Source organism: Brachycentrus maculatus, unplaced genomic scaffold (assembly GCF_059751285.1).
Source record: "Brachycentrus maculatus isolate JH-2025_06_01 unplaced genomic scaffold, ASM5975128v1 h1tg000310l, whole genome shotgun sequence".
In the NCBI taxonomy this organism is placed as follows: Eukaryota; Metazoa; Arthropoda; class Insecta; order Trichoptera; family Brachycentridae; genus Brachycentrus; species Brachycentrus maculatus.
Window position 1 is genome coordinate 537,780 of NW_028281060.1, and position 27,252 is coordinate 565,031.

The 27,252-nt window shown below is 35.7% G+C and overlaps 1 protein-coding gene across 5 annotated transcripts in view; it reads left to right on the top strand.

Annotated features, from left to right (window-relative positions):
* Smr (nuclear receptor corepressor smrter) overlaps positions 1–27,252 on the top strand; it is a 301,764-nt gene that overhangs the window by 236,455 nt on the left and 38,057 nt on the right. For all 5 annotated transcript variants that reach the window (XM_088268009.1, XM_088268010.1, XM_088268007.1 and 2 more), the window contains one exon: positions 13,498–13,695. In XM_088268009.1, coding sequence (XP_088124135.1) covers positions 13,498–13,695 — 198 coding nt within the window. The remainder of the gene's footprint in view (positions 1–13,497; positions 13,696–27,252) is intronic.

The window sequence follows — 27,252 nt, forward strand, 5'->3', positions numbered from 1 at the left end:
TTGAGCCTAAGCGGCTCATTATTAGAAATAGGTATCAAATTGTGGTAGAGTGGGTTCGAACCGAGAAACTCTGGCTGAAGATTACTTATTCTTCTTCATCTATGTTGAGAGATTGTCAAAAAATAACATGATGATGTCATTGGCTTACTGCGAGGGCGGAGGGGAGTTCAATAATAATTTCATATTTTTTTGCTCTAATTTTAACGGCATTGGTACAAACACTCCAAAAACATGCAAACACATAATGATCCAATATGTCACCTACTTGCCAAGATGCTGTTTTTCGACAAGCGAATTTTGCAAGTGAATTCCGTCATCCCTGAATGACTAACTGTAAACCTCACAACATGTTAGACTGAACTCGCTCGCTTAGTATCAGACCGCCTTGGAAGATAGTGCTACCATTTGAAACTTGAGACCTAATGCATTTTCTTCATCGCTTTGTCGGATTTGAGGCATATCGCGTGCCACACGCGCACACCCAGACCCTCCCGCGCACACCCAGACCCTCCCGCCTCACCCACACACACGCGCACACATACACATTCATAGCTGAACATAATAAAGTATCATCATTGTTTTTTCTTTCAATGCAATCATTTCTTTCCCACGTATTATTTCTCGGTAAGAAAATGATGCGTCATTCAATCCGTGGTCAACGATCTTGATATTTTATTTTATTTATTTATTTATTTTTGTTATTTTTTTTATCGTCTTGTACAGTCGGACCTGGATACAAGTGAACCTCGTTAAAAGAGAGCTGGCATGAGGTACCGTCATTTTATAGAAAAGAGCAGGGATGTAATAGACCTCTTTATAGGACAAAAATGTCCCTGTCTCTTATATCAGGTTTCAACTGTATAATAATGTATTCTGATTCTACTTTTTTCACACTCATTTTGCTCCTCTATTTTCTCACTCTGAGCACACATTCAAAACCCTCATCCGCACCCGATGGTACATAGTGCACTGCATCATATAAAAGCAGTGTTATCTTGATCGTTAACCCGTAAGCTGCGGATCGCATCTATTGTCGTTTTTTATAGAAGTACCGTTGACTGCGGATCGCATGCATAGTCGTTTTTCAACTTTGCGTGCTTATATCAACACTTATGGATAATTTTTTGCACTTAAATTTGTTTCGAGACATGGATGAATTAGTTCTCTTTTTTAGTGTCATAGTAAAGTGACACTTTTTATGTTCTTATATCACACCTTTGTTTTGTATGTTGACCATTTCACTGAACATCAAAATTTATGTTCAATATTTTTTTAATATCATAACATAAAAAATATTGTATATATATTTAGGCTTGCGGCTAGTTTTACAATAGTAGAGGTTAGCCGAGTTATGCGAAACCTCGGAAGCTCGCTAACACGGGGAAATATTCTAAACTAGGCCGCATTTTTCAAAATGAAAGATGAAAGAGTATGAAGGGGGGGGGGGGTGAAGCGGTCCTAATGGAATTCCGAGCTAAATTTCTTTATCCCGCTATTTTAATGCCGTGCCAAAAAAAGAATTTCATTTCAATATCACATTCAAGGTGGCGTTTTTAACGGATCCGATCAAAATCGTAATAATAACGTGAATTATGACCCGAAATTAAAGGAAAGAGATTTTCTTAAGAAGTAATATATTGTGACAGGGTAAGAAAGAATGGAGTTGCGCCGGGTTTTGAGAATCCAAGTATAAAAGGTCCTTTCTGTTCGGAAATAATAGCGTCATGAATCCGTAATAATTCTGAATCGTGAAAATGAAAACTTTATAAAATTACGGCGCAATAACAAGGTGTTCCGCCGCGTCGTTCGCACCGTGACGTCATGTGTTCTTGGTCTACCGTAATACCGTATAGTCTGACTAACTAAGTAACCAGTACGCCGCTTCACCGCAGGGGTAAGCAGAGAGAATAGAACGGCATTCCACTCTGTCTTTACAAACGTTCTTCTCCTCTTTCACATTTATGTATCTCCTCATACATACCCGCCGATTATTTAGAATCCTGACCCGGCCGCTTTCAAGTATTTGACGTATCTGATCGTGCCAAGTTTTCCTCGGTCTTTCTCCGCTTCTTTTTCCAACTACATTCGCCTCATAAATTTGTTTTGCCGTTATTTCCTCACTCATACCGTTCCACGTGTCCAAACCATCTCAACACACCCTACTTAATTTTATTGATAATGCTTATCATCAGCCTTGCAATCATTCCTTATTTCACCATTCGAACGCCTATCATACACCGTATAGTCTAATAAGTCTTAATTAACGTAGAAAAAAGTCAAAATGACGTCGCTGGATGGAATGAAGGTTAAATGTGGAATTACTCAAAAATCGATATTCCTTATAAATTCAGATAAAAATAACCCGTAATTAATGTCTCGTATATATAGTACGTTATTATTACAGTGTTTTTTTTTTCGTTTCCTCGATCATAAATCATCCGATGTAAGTGAAAACTATAGATAAAGTTGCGAGCTTTCCCGGCGCCATTTGTACTCTCGCCAAGTCGGCTGGCCGGGCGCCAGCGGATTCCCTTTCCCGAGATCCCGAACCGAACAACACTCGCACCGTCATCCCCGGCGGCGAGAGGACGGGCCCGATGGAGACAGATCACCGCTTCGGATGGTAGATTGACAACAATCACCCGAGATCCGAACCGGATGTGTCTTCCTGGAGTGTGTGGGTCTGAGAGCCTGCCCGGATCTAGCTTCTTTTAACCCAGTCATATTAAATAAATGATACACTGAAAAACCACTAGCATTTATTTGGATGGTGTGATTTGAGCACGGTAGCCTAGCGCGCTAACTAGAATCTGTTATTTTTACAACAAATGTAGTAAAAGTTAAACAATTCAAAGAGACTGTAACGAGTCCAATTTATCTTGCGATATCATCAGGAGGCTTTGATCGTTTGATGATTTTTTTTAGATAAATGATAAGATAAAGATTATCGATTAGCAGTCCAAAAAACAACTTAATATTAAACTAAAACAGACAAAATGTTATAAGTACATGTTTTTAATTTCATTATACTTAATGTAACACGTTACGATGCGAGCATTCGTATAGTCAGTACAGGGAGCCGAGCTCGTTCCGAGTACTCCGTCCGAATTCGGATGCTCGCCGCGAATGTTACGTTACGACGTAATGTGCAGGTCAGTCCCCACCTTTACAGGTTTCAACGAGAATAAAACCGAGTGATTTTATTGTATTAATTTATTTCCAAAAAAGCGTGAGAATTGCCCGTCGTGCATGTACTTAGGTTGAAGTTGGTCGGTAAGTGATGATGCAGCATCCGTCTCTTGGCGGGCGGTGTCGGGTGGAGAGCGGCTCGCTGGGTGTCGTCTGGCCCGCCTGGAAATAGTTCCAAGTTTGACCCTTTCACATTGGCCGGGTGGCGTGTACCCGCGTACACATCGCACAGTACGCAGCGGATAGCTAGCTGCTGCCCATGCACACGTTCTAGGGGTCACATTGGCTGGAATACTTGCCGACAGTGCACGGTCGCTAGCTGATATGATCGCATTCTTTTAATGCCTGCTGACGTCTAACCGTCTTTTTGGACTAGATAGGTTTTTTTTCACGGAAATTTGCTATACATTTTTTTTTACTTTATTAAGAATACTCGGTGGGCTTCACTGTATTATTGGGTCGGTATAAAATAATATCAATACCTGGGTACATGTCGCTTTAGCAGAATCCCAACAGCTTTTATTTGTAATGAAATTAAAGAATTAAGTGCTGTTTTCGTCGTCTAAAGGAAAGTACTTTTTACAATTAAATTATCTCCAAGTTCACAATAGTTATCTCTACAAAAATACATGCTCAACCCTGATGATGACAAGGTTCTTGTCGAAACCGGTTGGATAAAAATGTACGAATAAAAAAGTGGTTATCAACAAAGTTATTTTATTTTATAAAGTTTATAAAATATACCACAAACCATCTGCGAAAAACATTCAAGAGATTACCAAAATATAGTTTTTTCTTATTTTGTTCTACAGGTCTTCTCACGGTTGATTTAATCTCTATTTTGACCTGTTCTCTGTGGCCGTTTCTGGCTTCTGCTATCCGATTTTAATCCTCAAATTAAAAACGCACATTTCTAAGAAAACAATTTGATAATAAAAATAGAGGTAAATATCCAGGAACTTAATAAATAACGGGCGCGAGTGTTGCGTCCCACGCAAGACGGAGAGATATCGGTGGGACGAGTAATAGTCCATTACGGGAGACAAATTGCCCGAGCTCGGATAATGTCGGCCAGGCATTAGCATTATACATTACACACTACACACCGCACACTGCACACTGCGGACCAGTCGGGTTTACTGTAGGCGCGACGAAGATATCCGTCCTCCGAGCAACGTAATTCTGCGGGGCAAAGTGGCGGCCGTAACACCTCCTGGATACATCTGTACTCCTGGCCTCTCTGCGACAAAACGATGATTAATCACATTTGTTTTATCGGCCCTCTGATCTTTCTATGTCCATTCTTGAACCCTGTCGTAGAATCTACACTCTTTGAATCTTCCCTCGGTCCCTACATCTTTGTCTTCTTTCTAATAATATATTTCTGTAGCTTTAATCTGATTTGCTGAAACACGGACATCCGGTAAATTAACAAGGTGATTGATACAAGTTTCTTTCATATTATAACCCTTATCCGCACCGAATGGTGCATAGGGCACTGCATCGAATTGACACAGTGTTATCTTGATCATTACTTGCAAGAAGGCAAGGTGATCACTCTTGCGCTTCAGGAACCAGTCCAGGGTTATATCAAATAAATATTACAGTGTAAAATCACTAATATTTATTTTCACCCCCCCTGGGAATCGAATCCGGCACCTCCAGCACGGCAGCTAAACACGCTGACCATTACACCACGGAAGCTGACGACACAATTTCGAAAACGACTCTTCTTTCATATGTCCAGTATAATTTATTCTAGAACAACACATTCCGTAGAGAAATGTTAGATTTTTTATCATAGGAATAACCCGCAAAGCCTCTACTTTTTAGAGGTTTGTCTGCAGGTAGGATAGTAAGGATAGGGAAGGTAAATGTGAAAAATACATCACAAACACCCGGACCAATTGAAAATGAATCTTTCTTGAATTTATTTTGCACTTGGCTGGAATCGAACCCGCGTTGCCAGTTTCGCAGCCGAGCGTCTACCCTATTACGCCACAGATCCTGATAATTGAAGAATGTATGCGGATGTCCATGTCGCTATTATAGTGATTTAGCTGCTCTATTGATCAAACCCACTCGCCCACTCCTCTAGAAATAAGTTTTTATCACTCTGCAAACTTCAATCTGAGGAGGCGTCACGATATTTCTCCCATTTCGATATTCTCACGTAATGGCTCGCCAGCTTCTTTTACCATTAAAAGCTAAAATCTTTCGACTGCGGAGAGACAGATTGTAAATAAGGCGAATGTCCCAAATTTATTTAGACATTTCCCTCCGGACGAACGATGCCGTATAATTTGGTCATCACTCGAGCGATTGTAACGACTTTTTGTCACGTAGTCACGGCTCAAGGCTGAATCGTCATCTGGCTTGTTTTTTCCTCTCTGCAAACGTGTATTTTTATACTCATCTTATTCTCGGAATCTTGGAACACGCGTTTTCGCTATCTAAAATGCGCTCAGAATCAAAATCCAGCGAATTTAGTTGTTATTTTTTGACATCTCATCAAAGATGAAGAAGTCTGGGCATTTACGGGGCTGACGACCGTCATAGGCTAGTTTAAGTGATCACTTTACACACGTGTAACATTCACCATTTCTACCCATTATTGACAACCACACTACTCAAATTCTTGGAAGTTCTATACATAATATATGAACCAATTTTGACACATTGTTCTTGAATCACTAGAACTTCACTAGAGACATCTATTGGTGTGATGAAAAGAAGCTTTTTAATAACAATAATAATCCAGATTTTGTGAACAAGTACTTGGACACACTCAAAATGTTGTGAATTTAGTTGTGGCGGTGTTTACTGTTTAAAAAAATTGCATGGAATATACGAGATTAGACGGGGATCAGTACCGTCGAGATGCTGTTTGGAGCTGCCCGAGATAAGGACAATTACTCTCAAGTGATGCCGACGTCAGGGGGACCTGACATGTCACTAACAGAAGAAGAAGAAGCGTGTTTATTGCAGAATCGAGTTGTATTATGACGTTAATCGAACCGGCTGGATTACAATGTGGGGGCTTTCAGCTCTCAAATAAAGTGAGCAAGTCCGGGTATTTCCGCACCATTCATGCTGAAACAGAGCTGCCCGCTAATGGCTTTAGTATTTTACAAACTACTATCACAAATTGAATCCATTTATCAAGTATGTACTCTCGTATCCATTTTGCGAATTCTGGATGCACTTTAGGAAAAAAAATATGCAAAAAAAATGATCAAACGTGCAAAAATACATCTTAAACTCACATTTATTACGCATCGAATGTTTGAGATGAACATGTTTTAATTGTGTAGGTCAACAGGTCAACACTTCTTCCTTCCTGTCCTACATTGCCGTTACAAATGTGTAAATTGGCCATTTCCAATGGAACAAATCTATCCAAAATGATCCTGGTCTGCTTTTATAAATAATTATGGCTAATACGACTTTAAAAAAAATTTTTTTGGTATAAAACCAGCGTATACTTATATCTTATTATAACTTGATTGCAACGTCTACCAGTTTCTAAGCAAATGGTTTCTTCCGCAATGCTAATCTAAACTAAACGATGTCTATTTTGTATATTAAAGGCATTGTTGACATTATTAAAACCAATATTTTTAGCTTTCCACTTTTTTATTTGACCAGCGACCGGGTTTCGTCGTTACCGACATCATCAGACTGGTTTGATGCAATTTATAAAGTAATAAGAACATTTATATTATTCGCAATTTATAAAGTAATAAGAACATTTATATTATCCACTGACACTTCGTGATGGAATTGCATTTTTAATTTATTATTAGATTAAAACCAATATTTTTAGCTTTCCACTTTTTTATTTGACCAGCGACAAAATAAAAAAAAAAAAAAAAAGTGAAAAAGCTAAAAATATTGGTTTTAATCTAATAATAAAGTAATAAGAACAATTTATTTGACTGCAAACCAGTATAAGATTGGATAAGACATGGATTTTGACTAACACGAGTCGTTTAATCGCTACCGGGGAACATTCAGAACAAAACGTCCGTTGCAGGTTTTAAGAACTCGCAATTCAATTATCTAGCTCTACTGCAATTTAAATGAATAAAATGGTATTTTCAAAGAGTCTGGATAGTAATCATCGAGATGTATAGAGCTTCTAATTGCAATTAAGAAACGACTGAACGTATTAATAGTTTTCTGCCCGAAGACTGGCGAGTCCTCCATTAAACTTGTCACCTTCATTTTGCCGTCATTATTTCACCTTTTTATCGGGCGATTGTTCGGCGTTTGGAGCGCGGTGATAATGAGCGAGTATCTACCGGTACATCTACTCGCCCATTGTAGTGCGCCATCGCGGGAACACAATGCGGAATGGAAACTAGTTGCGCAACTCTTTTTCAGACAATAACGCGGGAAACAAAATGGCGCGCTTCGTGTCGAGATATGATTCCATTCACACGTAACTCCAGCAACCGGTTCTAGAACATGGGAAGACTGCGCAGAATGCACACGCTGATAACACTAAAACATCTCAATATGCAAATTAACCATGATTTTAATTTTATTTATTGTTTCGGCATTAACTTTGTGGTAAGACATGTTACAATAATTAAAGAAAACACTTCGTTTTTTACCACTTGAGTTTAATTATAGACTACATGTTTCAGAAGCTAAACTTCCATCATTCAGGTCTGTATAATAACTAAAATATAAAATATAAAATTGTTCTATAAATAAGGATAGGGGGAAAGTAAGGGGAAGGGGTTAGTCAAGGAACGGAGTTTGAAAACAAAGGAAAAATTGAAAGCAATGGCGAAGAATTTTGAAACAATATATTATTTAATAAATTATTATTAGAATTCAGGTTTTTTTGTATTTCTAAATTTTCAAGATAATTCATAATTTGGCCTTTATATGGAACAAGGTGTAATAATTTTAATTTATGGGAGTGAAATGAGTGATTAGTATCTATTATATGATTTGCAAATTCCGAAAAATAATTACTAACAAGACCGCTTTGATGTTCTTTAATTCTAATCTTTAAATTTCTCGCAGTTTGGCCAATATATTTTCTATCACAATCTCCACACGAAATTTCATAAACACCTAATAATGCATACAGCACCTAATAATGATTGCAGTAGAGCTAGATAATTGAATTGCGAGTTCTTAAAACCTGCAACGGACGTTTTGTTCTGAATGTTCCCCGGTAGCGATTAAACGACTCGTGTTAGTCAAAATCCATGTCTTATCCAATCTTATACTGGTTTGCAGTCAAATAAATTGTTCTTATTACTTTATTATTAGATTAAAACCAATATTTTTAGCTTTTTCACTTTTTTTATTTTTTTTTATTTTGTCGCTGGTCAAATAAAAAAGTGGAAAGCTAAAAATATTGGTTTTAATCTAATAATAAATTAAAAATGCAATTCCATCACGAAGTGTCAGTGGATAATATAAATGTTCTTATTACTTTATAAATTGCGAATAATATAAATGTTCTTATTACTTTATAAATTGCATCAAACCAGTCTGATGATGTCGGTAACGACGAAACCCGGTCGCTGGTCAAATAAAAAAGTGGAAAGCTAAAAATATTGGTTTTAATCTAATAATAAATTAAAAATGCAATTCCATCACGAAGTGTCAGTGGATAATATAAATGTTCTTATTACTTTATAAATTGCGAATAATATAAATGTTCTTATTACTTTATAAATTGCATCAAACCAGTCTGATGATGTCGGTAACGACGAAACCCGGTCGCTGGTCAAATAAAAAAGTGGAAAAGCTAAAAATATTGGTTTTAATCTAATAATAAATTAAAAATGCAATTCCATCACGAAGTGTCAGTGGATAATATAAATGTTCTTATTACTTTATAAATTGCGAATATCTTTGCCCCTTGCACGAGGATATGGGCTGTTCAACGTATGAGGAGCTGAAGAGGCTGGCGCATGATATAACGGAATGGCGAAGGAGGTATCATTTGTTGCTGCAAATCAATCTACAAGATTGGGTCCACAGAAGAAAAAATTGCGACATCTTCGATATATCTTAATAAATCCAGTGTGCTTTTTGCCATCAGCGTCTGGTGGACGTTTTTGCTCGCTCATTTATAAACACGTGTAATTATTGAATAACTCACTCGCGGCTTGCACACTTTAGCCACGGTTTGTTATTGGCATCGATACGAATACGAGGTGCCATATTACGCAACACCAATAGTTTCCGTCTGAGCGACCTTCGTCTCTCGGAAGAGAAAAATGTCCGCTAATAAATATAATTAATAATAGCGGATCAGCGATTGCGGGTTTTCTCGGTGGCGATGACCTCACCGCGCGCACTCGATACTCGATACAAGTCTATTATAGCCGCCTACCCATGTACACACATCAGGTGATCGGAGTGGGAAACTGTTCGCGCGGATCGGTCAGGTCACATTACTACAGCTGTACCGCCGAACCTGGTAAGCGCGTCGAAGCGGCTTCTCAAAATAGGAAATTGTTATCGGAATATACAGTGCCAGCTCTGTAATCCGAAACGTGCTGCGATCCGTGATTTTGCGGCTCCGATGACGGCGAGACGTTAATGCCAGTTTAAAAAATCTACCTTCTGAAGCCTTGAAGACAGGGCTTGAAAGCTGTCCTACCGCATGCCCAGATCTGATACAGAAGCATCTAGGCTTCCTGACAGATCTGCTCTTGCTAAGCATTTTTTTTAACAGGGCTGAAAAAGTCGTCCAAAACATCGAGAAATTGATGGTTTTGAGCCGAACGTATGATTTAGGCATCGTCCTAATAACACGCGATTACGCCACCATCGCAAGGTCTTGCGAATTTTACTCGTATGAATCCGCGATTAAACATACAGATCTCGACTAAGTGTCCTAATTCGTCGCGCGAATGCCAATTAGGACACCTATTCGAGATATGTATGTTTAATCGCGGATTCGTGCGATTTTAATTCGTGAGAACTTGCTAGGGTAATCGTAATCATCATCGCATTGCATTAGGACGACGCCTCAGCCCTTGAACACCAGTTAAGTTCGTTGGTTCAATAGAAAATATCATTTTTTTTCAATCTCAAATAAAAATGTTATTTTTTATAACTATTCATTCATTACCCAAATAAAATATATAATAAAGAGCATTTTCATAAACCGAAATTTACTTTTTTCTCTCTCAACACTCAGTAATCCGAACGCCCCACTGCACGATTTACATTCGGATTAGTGAGCTGACACTGTATTATCTTTAAAATATGATGTCATATAATTAAAAAGTTAAATTTGCTCAGAAAATTGCCACTCTTCTCCAGGAGTACGACTGTTTCGTTATATGTTGGATCGTTGACGCGTTCGTGCCGAATCATGGCCCAAAACCAAAACCAGTCTCATAGAAGTACTATAGGCATCATTATATATGTATACTCGTATGTTTTGGCGTTGCTAGATGTTATCGTGCATGTATTGTGTCTATGTACTATCACGGTAATAATATTACAACACGCGTGTGGCATTCCACACACTCGACTACTCGATAGTACTCGAGTCTTGTGATGTTTGCGCTGGACTCCAAGTGTCGCGGACTTTTATATTGGAAATATAATCGTGAGATATTAGCTACGTTGAGTCAACTCGACGCGTGACCTCTATCCGTTCTAGATAACAATACCCATGCACATACATGTATATTCATTATACTATTACACATTTTGTTATACCTCGCAGTATACTTATTCTTGGACTCCTTTCAACCTTGTACAATTTATTTTGGACGCGATTCTCTCATTTTTAAATGGTTTATTTACTTCACATTGTGTTTCCAACATTTAGTGGTTTTTCTTCATTCATTTACTACTGCCATCACGCCGTTTCACCTCAGGGGTAGGCAGAGAGGATGGAACGTCAAACTCATCTGTCCTGACATCATTCCTCGCCTCTTTTTACATCCATACATCTAGACACCACTTTTTAAGTTCTGATCGTGCCAAGTCTTCTTCGCCTGTTCTCGTTCTGTTCTCCCGCTCACATTCGCCACATATATTTTCTTAGTCATTCTCTCTTTATCCATTCGCTCCACATGTCCATACCACCTTAAAGATCTCTTCTTAATTTTTTCAGCTATTCGTTGCTCAGCATTTCATTCCTTTCTTATATATTCTTTTCTTTTTAGTCAAATATTAACATACGAGCATTCGTATCTGTCTCTTCGTCGGAACGTTAGCATAAAATATAACATAACATAAAATGCCGATAAGCAACATGCTAAAAGACAACATGATTCCTAAAACAAACGATCGCATACCGCCGGCCAGTTCAAGGAACTCGTCCACACATTGTGAGCAAATCTGCAACATATTGAGTGTGTCCAAATACTTGTTCACAAATCTGGATTATCTCCACTTTGGAGTTATTTTCACATCTCTGACATCATAGATGAAGAATAATATGGAAGTCTGGGTAATTTACAAGGCTTGTGATCTATCATAGGCTGGTTAACCGGTCACTGTACACACGTGCAACATTCACCTATTCTACCCATGATTCACAACCACACTACTAAATATTTTGGAACGCCTAGATTCTCGTGTGTTTCGATGCAATCCGCATTAGTGTTTGAAAATGATGCGGAATGCATAGAAACACGTGTCACAATAGAATTTAAGAAATTGTTGTATTTACTAAGAAAAACTTAAATTACAAATGGCTAAATTATGAATTCATAGGCAATCAGTGGAAAACGGAATATTTTGTAAATTCATAATTCTGTGATGAAAACAATCCTTTAATCAATATTTTTTATTGAGATCTCAAGAAAGATGATGAAGAATATCGAAGTCTGTACACTTGTCATTGGTTGTTTTAAGTTTATCATTTTATAAACTGTGTAATATTCATACACATGATTGACAATTATACTACTACAATTTTGTATTAATCCTTCAATCGAAAAGATGTACTTTATTTACTATTCACGACTTGAATAAAAAATTCCATATTCTTCTTCATCTATGTTGAGATGTGTAGAAAATGTGCCATACGATCGAGTCTCAACGACCGGGACGAATCAATGAACACCGATCGAAATGACGACACGTAACTTGCAACAAATGAGAGTAATTCGCAGTTAACGCATCAACGATGTCGCAATTTGCCATTTCAGCACACACCTGTTTGGCGATCTTTGAGTTGAGGCACTGTTGCGTCATGTTGAAAAATCCCGGTGTCGCGAGTCGCGAGTCGCGAGTCGCGCTCGTGAATGCTGATCAGTGTCCACACTTCCTACCGGCCTCCCTCCGCTGTGACCCGAGATCAATGCACCCGATTAGCATACGAGGTCGCGCCGGTGTGCCGCTAGTATTATTATTAATAATAATACGCCGTCCTTATCGCGTAGATGAGATTATAATGCCGTCAGGCACGATCGCCTGTCACGCGAGATGACTTTTTGCGCCATCTTCGTGCGACTAAATGAAATGTTATGATTAATTTGATTTACATGAGCATAGGCTGAAACTGGACGTATTCTTTGTTGCATATTGTGTAATAATTAAATTATATATTAAATGTGTAAATCAAACACTGATTTTTTGAGTCTACTAAACTGTATTTTATTGTTGAAAAACGCATAAAATATTAATTTATGACAACTGTTTCGCCTTGTTATGTCATGACATTCGTTTGAAAATGCCATAACAAGGCGAAACATTTTCATTTTCACTAATTCTACCCATGATTGACAAACACACTACTCAAATTCTTGGAACTTCTATATATATTGTTTAAAATCGAAACATAGTACTTGAATCACTTTTTTTAAAATATATTATCTAACGTCCGAGTGACCCTGAAATCTAGCTACGGCTTATGCAACACCGCTTATCATGACCCTACTCAGGTTTCAACTTTTTAACTTTTATGCTCGTGGATGGAATTACTACTTATGTTCTTAAAGTTACTATAATTTCATGTAATTCATGAGTGAAAATTCTAGGCAAAAACACTCGCTTGAATTACAAAAAAAACTCAACAGGTATCAACTGTCAACAGTATCATAAATATTGAAATTCAATGGGGGTAATCAATTGCTTTCTTATTATTTTTTGACATCTCAAATAATATGTCAAAAAATAATATGAAAAATACTCCTATATTTGGAAATAATCCAGATTTGTGAATATGTATTTGAACACACTCAAAATGTTGTAAATTATTAAATTTGTTGTTCTGTTCGCAGGGGATATAATCCAGATTTATGAACGCGTATTTGAACACACTCAAAATGTTACAAATAAATTAATTAGTCGTTCTGTTCTTAGGGGCGGTCAGGGTGGCGAGCACGGACCCGGGCTGGGCGGCGGGTACGCGGTGTCCGGCAAGGCGGCACCGCTGAGCCCGGCGGCGGGCGCGCCCGTCTACCCGCCGCCGCCCGCCCTGCACCAGCACCCGCTGCGCCTCGCCGCCCACCACCAGCCGCAGCACATGCAGCCCTACGCGCCGCAGCCGCTGGCTTATAGGTGAGTCTCACTCCTTTCAACAACGTCGCACATATCGTAGTCGTACAGGAGAAAGTGACCAACTAACAAAACGTAAAATGTTCGGGAGGGCCATTTAAGTCACTTTTGCTTGGCAACAAAATAAACATCAATGCAGTTAGTTATTTTTAACCCTTACTGGTCCAATGTCGAATCTCATTCGACATCGATTTTTTGCTCTTAGGTCACATGTCGGATGTTATTCGACATTTTTTTCATCATTAGTATTATTTATTTAAATTCCAAGCTTACATTTTTGTCACTCGTATCTATTACAACAGTATGTGGAGCAGATTACAAAAGATTTTTTTTTCAAATTGGAATGTAACTGTCTTCCTAATTTTTTTTAAAGTTTTGGTGGACCGGAAAGGGTTAACAAATCAATATATTATACTTCCAAGTTTAAAATCCATTGGGATTTTTTTCAGGGCAATATTAAGCTAGTAAGATATCAAATAGTTTATGATCACGTTTTTGTAAAAAATGCACTCGGTCACTTTCTCCTGTATGACTACGATATATCAAAAACTTGCTTTTTCATGAGATCGTTTTTAACGTTTAAAAATGTATTAAAAGTAAATATCACGCCACTTATTGAACTTTGTATTGTGCAACAGATCTTTTAAGGTAAAACCTGAATGTTTTTTCTGCATTCGAAAAATATTTAGTATTTTCAAAAAAAATAATTCAACAATACCTTTTCTTCAAAATGCAAAAATAACACTTTCTGCCATGTAGCTGGTAAATATTAAGTTTTAAATATGCCTCTTTTGCTGGGATATGGTACATTTTCTGGGCATTTCAAAAACATGCACATTTCAAAATTGACGATTTTTGATTTATGACGTTCTTGAAGTGAGCGAATATCTTATTTTAGTGTGTAAAAACCTATGTATGTATTTTTTATTACTTATACTATAAATTTTACGAAGGCGAAAATAGATATTACGAGTATGAGGACAAAAAACTCGAGAGCCCATGTCTGAATTCTCCCAAATGATTGCTCAATTGAGTAAATTGTAAAAAGTAACAAAAAATCTAAGTTAGCATCTCTTGCCTTTCCAGCCCCAATCCAACGGTGGGATTCGCGGAAAAGCAAGGTTGTTTTTAGCTTATTGAATTAAGTTTTCCTCGTCGCCGCCGGAGAAAGCCCGAATAGTGGAGCGGTGAGGTCACCCACTTTCCGCTTCCCTTCTCGGAAGGACGCCAATAGCACCTGCCTTCCAGGAATCTACTTCTCTTTATTCTATTTGCCATTCCTTCATTCGTACTTGACTCGATTTTGACAATGTGTAAGAAAAATATATACATTATATCGTGAGCGTACTGGCAAAAAACTCTAACTCGCATTTTTGAGTTACTGATGTGGTTTTATAAATTATTTATTGTAACTGCACAGTTGGTAGAATTCTATATTGAATTGTACGGTAATATATCCCAAATTAAACAAGGTTTCTTGGATTGAATTCTACAATTATTTATGTATATGTTAATACGTGACGCGTTTCGTCTTTTAAGGACATTATCAAACACACCGGTGTTTGATAATGTCCTAAGAAGACGAAACGCGTCACGTATTAACGTATACATAAATAAATGTAGAATTCAATCCAACAAACCTTGTTTTATTTTGGGTATATTACCCAACAATTCAATATTATAAAGTTTACTGGTTATCTATAAAAAAATGCTAAAATTAAATATGCTGATCTTCATATGGTATGTATATACATTTTTAAACGATAAATTATCCAAATACTTTAAGGATAAAATAGTGTCAAATAAAAAGTTTCATGAACATATTACTAGAAATGAATCATAATTTTTAAAAAAATCAAGTATTTGTACGTCATCAAAAGAGAAACGTAGTGATATTATAGTTTTTGGAAAATGCATAACTCAAGTTACTGTTTCCTCACGTCTTCTGGTCCTTATCCACCCTGTGATATAAAATCAATTTTCGTGTGATAAATCACTATAAATATAAAAAAAGATTTATTTCGACCTCTCAGGGAATCGAACCCAGGACCTTCAGCGCGGTAGCCAAATATGCCAACAATTAAATTACGGGGGCGGACAAGTTTATATGATTTATTTTTAAATACATACATTCGTCTGTGAGAAGTTTGGAAGTGTCTCAGTTTTGTAACATTACTCTTTTTTGAGAAGCACTTCACAAATGAATTGTCGCGTGGCCTTGTCTCTTCGTGACACACTGTCAAATGTAATAAAAATCGTCATCGCTCTGTCATATATTTCCCAGTATACCATTGAAGAGATAGCAGCGTGTGTGCATGTATTACCATTTATTTTTATTAAGAAATTGCAATAAATCAAATGATTGACATATGATATCGCTTCGTAAACAATCGATGCATTGTGCGCTATCGCAGGGGTAACCCAGAAACCCAGAACACTGATAGCGAATTTTAGTATAGGAAATTATTCACAATATAAAACGGTAATATCGAGCAGTGACGCGCGTAGAGTTTTTAACCTTTCCCTTCCGGTGCTAAAATAAAAACGCGCGTTCCGGTGTTGGGTAGTCACTACTAATAAAAAATAATTAGCGATTTTAAATCGGAAAAATACGGACATTCATAGCTAATCCCCTTAATTAATTATAAATGAAGTCAAGAATTATAATCATTTAGATTTATTTGCTGAAAACATTAAAAAACCATCTGGCAACGCTCACGGAACAAGCATAGGTCCACCCTTGTCGGAAGCCCAAAAGCTACTGCCGCTAGCCAGAAAACATTGAGCTTTGAGCTCCTCACGATTGCAAAGTGCAAGTATGCAAGAATGAGATTCGAATAGTGTCGCGGTTCCCGTACACTGTTCACGCGCTTTATATACGCGAATTTGTTTCCGATACTCACAAAATACCTCCGATATACCCGACAAATTCTGATTATAATAAATATTATTTTTTAAATTAATGCGTAAATGTGTTATGGAGGAACACCTAAAATGTTAGCCTTGTATTTATTATATTTATAGAGGTATTGATGGAGTTCATTAATTGATTCGGCAGTCACTTCGTGGTAAAATCTATCCATTTTTAATTAATGTTTTACTTAGTAAATACCACTATTTCTTAAAATCTAACAAACAATAAACATACCAATAAACCCATAATCAACAATAAGACATTTACTAAAGCCTCTATTGTCTATGTTCCCACTGATAAGAAATAAAAAAAATTATAAAAAAAATTATAAATAAAAATCAGAAACAGCTGCTACTACCCCCTCTTCAACCTTCAACGTCCCAAGGACCCAACTCTAAAATTTAGAATTAGCTTCACATACGGTGTTTGAAAATGATGCGGAATGCATCGAAACACGTGTCACAGTAGATTTTAAGAAATAGTGGTATTTACTTAGTATAACATTAATTAAAAATATTGATGGATATTAGAAGCAATGTGTACACGGTACACAACACCGGGAAGGCGGGGTTAATCAGACTGGGAGTAGGAAAAACAGCGTGATTCGAGTTCATTCATTTGATACTTAAAACTAATGATGCATGTTTTGTCGCTATAATTTTATGTTTATTTTTATAGTGAAACGTACATTTTTACCATTACAGTTTTTCATATAATTTTCAACTAAAGTAGAGTATAAGTCCATAGAAGCACACACCGCGTATGTGCTTATGTGGAACGCACGCCATTCATATTTATTTATAGGTTTCTTAGGTCAAAAAATACAAATAATCGTTACAAAAATATTACTTCTACCGTCACGCAGTTTCACTGTAGGGGTGGGCTGAGAGGTTGGAACGCCACACTCGTTTGTCCTGACTTCCTTTACATCCAAACATCTAGTCATACATGATCTCCGGTGACTTTTGACACGACCAGATTTTAGGTTCTGATTGATCTGGTCGTTTTTTGGCTGTCCTCGTTCTGTTCACACTGGCCAAATATACTTTCTTAATCCATTCTCTCGTTATCCATTCGCTTTACATGTCCATACCACCGAAAATAACTTTTCTAAATATTTTCAATTTTATCCCTAGTTCAGCCCTACATTCCTTTCTAATATTTTCATTTTGAATTCTGTCATACAATGATTTTCCGCACATTCGTATGAGGGAACGCATTTCAACGGCATTCACTCTGCTTTCATTCTTCTTGGCCACCTCGACTATTCACCGACTACCTTGTAACTAACATTATACCAAGAAAGAACTATGGTATGTAATGCAGGGGCGTGCATTCCATATAGGCAGAAAAGCAGTGCCTATCCTAACTTACCCGCGTGACATAAAAACGCAACCAGTACCTACCCTTCCTTACTAAGTAGTACCAGCTTACCTTACTACCTACTACCTCTAATGCTTATCCTAGTAAGTGTTACCCATCTTACCTTACTATCTACCTCTACTGCCTACCCTATTTAATTCTCTGTGCACGCCACTGTCCCAGATATATCATTAATCTCACGACACAGTACATATTAGTTCACAACAGCCATCTATGCTGAATTGAGAAAGCTTTTATTTAGCAGAAACCCTTGTAGTTTCATGTAAGCAAGATCCGTGTCCTGAATTATTTTTACTTACTGGGAAACGCCTGAAAACATGATTTTCTTTTTTTTTTCAGTTTATAACTTGACTGTTAAAGTGTTTCAATTATAGATTAAAGGGTATAAATGCAGCTAAAAGTGTAGGAAGGTCAAGTGTCGTACGAAGAACTTTAAAACATGGCTTCCATCAGAGAGGAGTGTAAGTTACTGCGCAGATAAACAAGCCCAGAATACTAAATCTTAAATTTAAGATGACCAAAAACGCAAGTGAGCGGACGTTGCTGTCTTTGTTTCTGGACGCTCGTATATTATGACGCTTGTAATTGACGGCTTCTAAATAAAGTCGTTGCATTTTAGTGTATTTCCCATCCTGCAGTTAGCTGTCGCTTGCACTCGGTTTATGGCTCATTTATATTCCTGGTTTTACAGGTTTATCAGACCTCGTAAAGAGATAATTAATCAAATAAGATGTATTGGCTCTGTTTATTGGGCTACATGGTGTCCCATAACCCATCGTTTCTTCAGCTTTAATTTTACATTTACGTATAAAAACTAACTAGCCAACTATTACACCTACGGTAGACAGAGATAATAGAACGCCACACTCATCTGTCTTTTCAAACAGTCTCCGCATTCATGGATCTCCTAATTCATACCCGCCGTTTATTCTCTAGACTCTTTCCGCCTGACCACTTTCAAGTATTTGAAATACTTGATCATGCCAAGTTTTCTTCAGCCTTTCTCTGCTTATATTACCAACTAAATTTCCTTTATAAATTCGTTTTACTGTTCTTTCTTCACGCATTGGATTCACATGCCCAAACCATCTCAACACGCCTTTCTTTATTTTATCGATATTGCTTATCTCAGCCTTTGATTCATCATTTGAACATCTATCATACATCGTTTTGCTACACATTGTCCGAGAGATCGCATTTCAACTGCATTCATTCTACTTTTATCCCTCACTTCTGCTTTAAAGTTATTATATTACTTATTTAATTTTTTTTTATTATAAGATATAAATGCAGAAAAACGATATAATTTATAAATAAAAAAGGCAAATAAATTTTCATCCACCGCGTATGTATACATATATACAAATACATTTGTTATTTTTATAACAACAACGTACTAAAAGTGTCGTAAAAAAGCGAAAACGACGTGTCGTTTTTAGATTTTGTGTTCAAATGTGTTGGGAATTTTAGTGTCCGCGCTCCGCGCCAACATGTACGATTTGTAATATAAAAATTCCCTTCAGATCGTTAAATTTCCCGACGCGAGAAATCAAATTAACTGGTCGGTCATATGATGGAAGCAATCATTTCCTATGTGAAGCCCATCGACTGCAACTATCCTCACATTAAATATATATCAAATTAAATATTGATATTTTAAAAATATCAACGTTTTATTTAAGTTTTACTTGGTTTTTTACTTTTACCACTCTGTAGGCCAGACATTCTGGCCCGTATGATTCAAGTAGGCAGCTCCGTGGGCCACAATGTCTGGCCCGGCGCAGGTATAACTTTAATCACTGATTTCTCTATCACCCGAGTATATTCTACCAAAAAGTATTTCAGACAAATACAGTTCATGTTAATTAACATGGTCATAAGAATTGCCAGACAGAGTGTCCCAAAATTAGGGAACCTAAATATTTATTTTAATGGTAGAAAAACGTCGCATTTGTTTGATCAGTTATGAGAATAAATGGTCAGAGTGGAAAAGGTTTTAACCTTGTGACACATGTTTCAATGCATTCCGCATCATTTTCTAACACCGTGTTTGAAAATGACGCGGAATGCATGGAAACACATCGCTCACTCCTTTCAACAACGTCATTTGTTGAAAGTCATTTTCAAAACTTAATAAAATGGATAGATACTACCACAAAGTGACTGCCGAATAAATAAATAAAATTTATAAATATCGCGGGAAAAAATATTATACACATACTTATAAGCTTTTAGCTGAAAGAAAACGAATTTTTATGTACAGTACTCAGCTGTCCAAACCCAAAACACAGTAAGGGACATTTTTTTGTAGTACGTTTTTTTGCATTTTTGGACTAAGTAGATTCTACTAGTCCAAAAATGCAAAGAAAAACGTACTACAAAAAAATGTCCCTTACTGTGTTTTAAGTTTGGACAGCCGTACTGTCTTAATGATGATAATAAAAAAATAAGATTATTTTGCTGCTTGACGAGCGATTGAATTGAATTAGGAGTTTAAAATAATTTATCAAGTTTTTTTTTCAATTTAAAAAGAGAAATATTTGTGTTTTTATGATTTACAAAAATACTTAGTCTAAGCGTCTCATTATTAAAAATAGGTAACTAACTAACTAACTAACTAACTAACCATCACGCCGCTTCCCCGCAGGGGTAGGCAGAGAGAATAGAGCGCCACACCACTCTGTCCTTGCAAACATTCTTCGCCTCTTCCACGTTCATGCATCTCCTCATACATACCCGCCGATTGTTACGACTCCTAACCTGACCACTTTCAAGTATTTGGCATACCTGATCGTGCCATGTTTTTCTCGGTCTTCCTCTGCTTCTTTTCCCAATTACATTCGCCTCATAAATTTGTTTTACCGTTCTTTCCTCACTCATTCGTTCTACATGTCCAAACCATCTCAACACACCTTTCTTAATTTTATCGATAATGCTTATCTCAGCTTTGCATTCCTTCCTTATTTCACTATTCGCACATCTATCATACATCGTTTTGTTACACATTCTTCTGAGAGATCGCATTTCGACTGCATTCAGTCTACTTTCATCCTTCTTTTGCCAACTCCATGTTTCACTTCCATACATTAGAGTTGGAACCAGGACTCCGTTGTGCATTGCCAGTTTAGCTTCCGCTGATAGGTTTTTATTTGCTATAACTGATTTCAGTGCACCATTCACTTTGTTCCCAGCATTCACTCTCCTTTCTATGTCTTTATTAATCTTTCCATCCCTAGAAAACATACTACCCAAATACACGAACTCATCAATCATAAAAATAGGTATTAATTGTTTAATCAAACTTTTTTAATTCTTATAACTTGTATTTGTTTGACAATTTGACATGAAAACTGAAGCTGGTGAGAAATATAAACCGAGAAAAATCAACGAATTTATCCCAATTGTCACTGAAAAAGTAATGTGATGTAAAAATATAGTAAAAAAAATAATGTGTCCGATTTTGCCCTTCGAAAATTTCATTGTCAATTACAATAAAAAAAAATGTTTGTTTATTTTACTGGTTCGTGATTCTGTCACACTTTTGCGTAGATGGGAGATGAGAAAATAAATAATACTGGATGCTCTCCAATTTGGCAAGGCAGCCGATAAGTAAGTCTCCTTTGTATATTATGAAAAGTTGTCATCTCGTCTAAGAGCTAATTAGCGAATGTGACAACTTTCCGCTCCTGTTGTTTGCCTCTTCCAGTGACTGACATTTCTTTTTATTTATTTATTTTAGTGATAAACATGGCCACAAAGAAGTGCAACAATGTCTAGCGTCTTTGAATTGAGTCCAAAAAATATTTACTCTATGTATGATCTAGAAGTTATCTTACCGTTCTGGAGGTCCCGGGTTCGATTCCTGGGGGGGTCAAAAAAATTTAAGTGATTTTTTCACTTTAATATTTATTCAATATTACCCTGGACTGGTACCTGAAGCGGAGGGCTAATCGATCACATTTTTTTCCTTCATGTGCTAACGATCAAGATAACACTGCGTGTATATGATGCAGTGCCCTATGCACCATTGAGGTGCGGATAAGGGTTCTCTCTCTCTATGATCTAGAATGTCCGTATATGATGTCACAGTATATGATCTCTTGAGATTTTTTTTTCTCTTTAAAAACTCGACTAGATTAAACATTTATTTTAAAATGTAATCTTGTATGAAAAAGTCTTTGATAGCTTATTGATGATATCCGCCTCCCGAAACAATAGTACTTCGTTCTTATAATAAAAGTGCTTACTCTGAGCCAGAGTTTCTAGGATCGAGCCTACTCTGTCACAACTTGATTCCTATTTTTATTTAATATATATTTATATAACAATCCTATGAAATTTATTTATATATTATATTGTTATGTATTTCTCATATATACAAAGAAGAATGAGTCCTGAGTGCTCTTTATCTCCTTTTTTCTCTTGCCTTTCTTATTTTTCATCTCTTTTTTATATCTTTTCATCTTATCTTACTCTCTTTCCTAATCTATTTTTTAAATTAGAAGAAACAAAAATGATCTATGAACCTTGTACATAATAAGAAAGGTAATTATTAAATGCAACTCCCATTAAAAAAGTGTTATATCATGAATAAATTCAACGAGCAAATAAACAACAGTACATACTGTAGTTAGCAATTTATTGATAAGCTCAATAAAATGTTATTTCTAAATAATCATTGATTTGGCGTTCAATTTGTAGAACTCCATTTTAATTTATGTACTAATTTTTAAATCATACACAGATTTTTTTGAGTCTACTAAGTTGTATTTTATTTATTGTTTCGGCATTAACTTTGTGGTAAGACATGTTACAATGATTAAAGAAAACACTCGTTTTTTTACCACTAGAGTTTTATTATTGACTACATGTTTCAGAAGTTAAACTTCCATCAGGTCTGTAAAGGCCAAATTATGAATTATCTTGAAAATTTAGAAATCCAAAAAAAACTAAATTCTAATAATAATTTATTAATTAATATATTGTTTCAAAATTCTTCACCTTTGCTTTCCATTTTTCCTTTGTTTTCAAATTCCGCCCCTTGACTAACCCCCTCCCCCTAACTTTCCCCTCTCCTTATTTATAGAACAATTTTATATTTTATATTTTAGTTATTATACAGACCTAAATGATGGAAGTTTAACTTCCGAAACATGTAGTCAATAATAAAACTCAAGTGGTAAAAAACAAGTGTTTTCTTTAATCATTGTAAGTTGTATTTTATTAAAAAACACGTACAAATCAATATTGTGACAATTGTTTCTAGAATTGTATAGCTACATAAGGACCGTCAGTCCATTCAATCTTCACATTCGTTTGAAAATGCCATAAGTAGGCGAATCAATTGTCACAATATTAATTTTTATGTGTTTTTTAAAAAATAAATAAAATACAACTTAGAAGACTCTAAAAATCTGCGTTTTATTTAAAAATTCATACATAAATTATTTGTGTCATGATGGCTAATGAACTAACTGCCTTAACAAAAATGACTTGGAAAAATACAATTATATTTGCCATGTTTTTGTTATTTTTAATTTTATCACTTCTTGCCATATGCAAGTCTTTATAAATAACGCATGGAATTTACAATAAATATTTCCACGATGAGTGAACTTATCTCGTGTCGACGGTAAGGTTTAACCGGAAACCCGCCAAAGTCGATTCGGAAATAATTACGAGCCTGTTGCACCGGTCGACGTTTAACCGGCGACCAGACGTTACCGTAACATGAACAAGCGGACTGTAAGTTTGTTATTATTATTACTATAGTATGTATTATTATTATTTGTATGTGTATCAATCCGCGTCTCGCCCTAGACGTTTGACCTTGACATTGTCTGCTGTGGAGTCGCGCCTGTGTTGGTGCGAATGCGCCCACACAAACACACACACACACACACTCGTTTGTACCATACAAACGTATTGTAACGTGTCCCATATTACAAACGTATGTATATGATAATGTACGTACCGAGCTATGCTGGTATGTGCAACGATCGCCCCATCGTTTCTAAAACTGTGAAGACGCGCATTTATTGAATTTATCGAAATGCATTTTTGAATTATTTTATTTCATTTCGAATTCAATTTTCGGAATCCGAAAAACATAATTCGATATTTGACGTAATCGCTACGCAATGCACAGTAAAAAAAAAAACATTTAGGAGTTTTTTAAATCATATTTTTAAATCAAAATTTTTATTTGGTGTACGGAGTGCGTGGAAGTTTTTGGTAAGGAAAGGGTAATTAACTATGAGTATTTCAATGTTTTAGAATTTAGTACATAAACCCTGATGATGACAAGGTTCTTGTCGAAACCGGTTGGATAAAGTGTACCCATAAAAAGTGGTTAAAACAAAGTTGTTTTATTTTATAAAGTTTATAAAATGTGCCACAAAGTATCTGCGAAAAACATTCAAGAAATCATAACTCGATTTATTTTTCGCTTTGTGTTTCTGTAGATTTCCAAAAAAATGTCAAGGAGTTTGAAATTGCAGTTTTGCTTCGTTTTTTCATTCTTGTGTGGGGTTTTTTAATAACGTTTTAAATTTTAGTTTTATACTAAATCACTTATCGCTAACTCCTTTCAAGAACGTCATAAATCAAAAAACTTGATTTTTTAGGAGAACGTTTTTAATGTTTAAAAATATAACACAACGTATTAAAAATAAATATCAGGCCACTTATTGAACTTTTTTCTGTGCAACACATCTTTTTAGGTAAAACCTGAAGGTTTTTTTTTCCACTTGAAAAAATATTGTATATTTAAAAAAATAAAACAATACCTTTTCTTCAAATGCAAAAACAACACTTTTTGCCATGTAGCGGGTAAATATTAAGCTAAACATATGCCTCTTTTGATGGGATATAGTACATTTTCTGGGCATTCCGAAAACATGCACAACTGAAAATTTTCGTTTTTTGATTTATGACGTTCTTGAAAGGAATGAGCGTTATGTAGTATTTTGAATATCGTCCGCATTTAGGGAAAAGTTGGAAACAATGGGGGTGACTTTCTTCACTTTAGGGGGTCTATTCTTAAGGGAAATAAACACATAGTAGATATTTTCAATGGAATGATAAATACAAAATTCTAATAATGTGATTGTAAATCGTATATAGAATGGTGAATATTGCACAGTATATAAATTTACTACTTAAACCAGCCAATGACAGGCCGTCAGCCCCTCAATTGCACATACTTCTATATTTTGCTTCGTCTATGTTGAGATATTAATAAAAAATTTGATTAAAACATTGTTTTCGTCACAGAAATATGAATTTACAAAATATTAAGTTTTTCCACTGTTTGCATATGAGTTGATAATTTGATTCGCCATTAACTTTATTAATTACTAACGGATTATTTACTATTCACCTGTAGATGAAAACATCTGTAGCTTTCGAAACAAGTCGGGTGTAATTAAATAAAACTAATGTATAACTCAATTTTGGGTGCTTTGCCCAACAAAAAAAATGTATAAACTCATTAAGTTCATATAAACACACAAGTGTTTTTATTATTATTTTTTTAATAATTAATAATATAGCAATACTAGCTACATGTAGAGAATAGGCTTCGATGTCGTTTCTTGACTTAAAATTAAGTATATTATTCGTGTTTTGAATCCTCCTTTGATAAGAGGCCCTCGCACTTGGCGAACCCTCGCGAATGGGAAGGTGATTACAATAAACGGCGGGTTATCAGTCTGTCACCGGGTGACGCGTCGCGTCGCTCTGCGGTCAAAGTGAAGGCCAATTACCGGGCACCGTGACTCACCGGGCAGGTGCCCGTGCCCGAACTTGCCAACAATAATAATAATAAACTTTTATTCCACCTTTGTCACCGCGGATTCTCGAGCCGGAATGAATACTGCCCAGGATGAAATTTATGAATCGGGGTTTATAAGTTGAGCTGTAGTTTTTTGCGATGAAAATTTACGAAAATGTAATTTTTGGAGGGATAAATTTTACTAAAATATTTTTTTAGAGGGATAAAATTTTCGAAAAAAATTTTTTTAGAGCGATATTTTTATTAAAATATTTTATTAAAGGTATAAATTTAACTAAAATATTTTTTTAAAGGGACAAATTTTATTAATTTTTTATTAAGGAGATCATTTTTTTCTCTAATATTTTTTTAGTGACAAAATTTTCGCCAGTATTTTTATAGAGGCATGAATTTTTCTAAAATACTGTATTTAAACAACAAGCAAAAAAAAACTTTCTCGAATTTATTTTGCAATCGGTGGGAATCGAACTCGCGACGCCAATTTCGCAGTCGATCGTTTTTAATTTTTAATTTATTATTTTTCAACAAATACTTTTGTTTGCCAATTGAACTGCCATCTGTTGAGGGTTTCACGAAGTAAAAAGCTTTTATATTTTTATCCAGGATTTGAACTCGCAGTATTAAAAATATACTATATAATATAATAACAAACATATCCCGAAGATAATAATAAGATAATAATAACAGAAAATAATTTCACATAAAATACCCAAATGAAACACAAAACAGTGCCAACAAAATTACAGAATAAAAAAATTTCAACAGCCTGCCTCCCTTTAGAAATAAAAAATGTAGAAGACACAAAACTCAAAAAAAAAGCTTAACGAACAGTACGAACATATACAGAGCAAACAATATTTTTTAAACAAGGTAACTCCTTCGCACCGCATAAAAATACATGTTTCCCAGTAATATATATATCGTAGTCATACAGGAGAAAGTGACCAAGTGTATTTTTTACAAAAGCGTGATCATTGACTATTTGATATCTTACTAGCTCAATATTACCTTGAAAAAAAATCCCAAAGGATTTTAAACTTGAAAGTATAATATATTGACTTCTTAAAAATGACTAACTGCATTGATGTTTGTTTTCTTGCCAAGCAAAAGTGACTTAAATGGCCCTCCTGAACATTTTACATTTTGGTAGTTGGTCACTTTCTCCTGTACGACTACGATATATACTTTGAAATGTATAACATGTCACTATCAACAACAAAAATAAGAACAAAGTCTCTCTTCAAGCATAAGAGCTCAGTCTCTTTTTTGGAGAGGCTCAGCGCAACTAAAATTATAAGATTGTATTAAGTGGAAATATATAATAATTGTATAAAAAAATGTAACTACATATAATATATTAAATAAAGAAATAATATAAATAAACATTCGGGAAGCTGGGCGAAAAAGGGTTGGGGAATATTTTTATTTGCCGACGTCATCTCGGCTTGTCGTTTCTTTATGGTTTTTC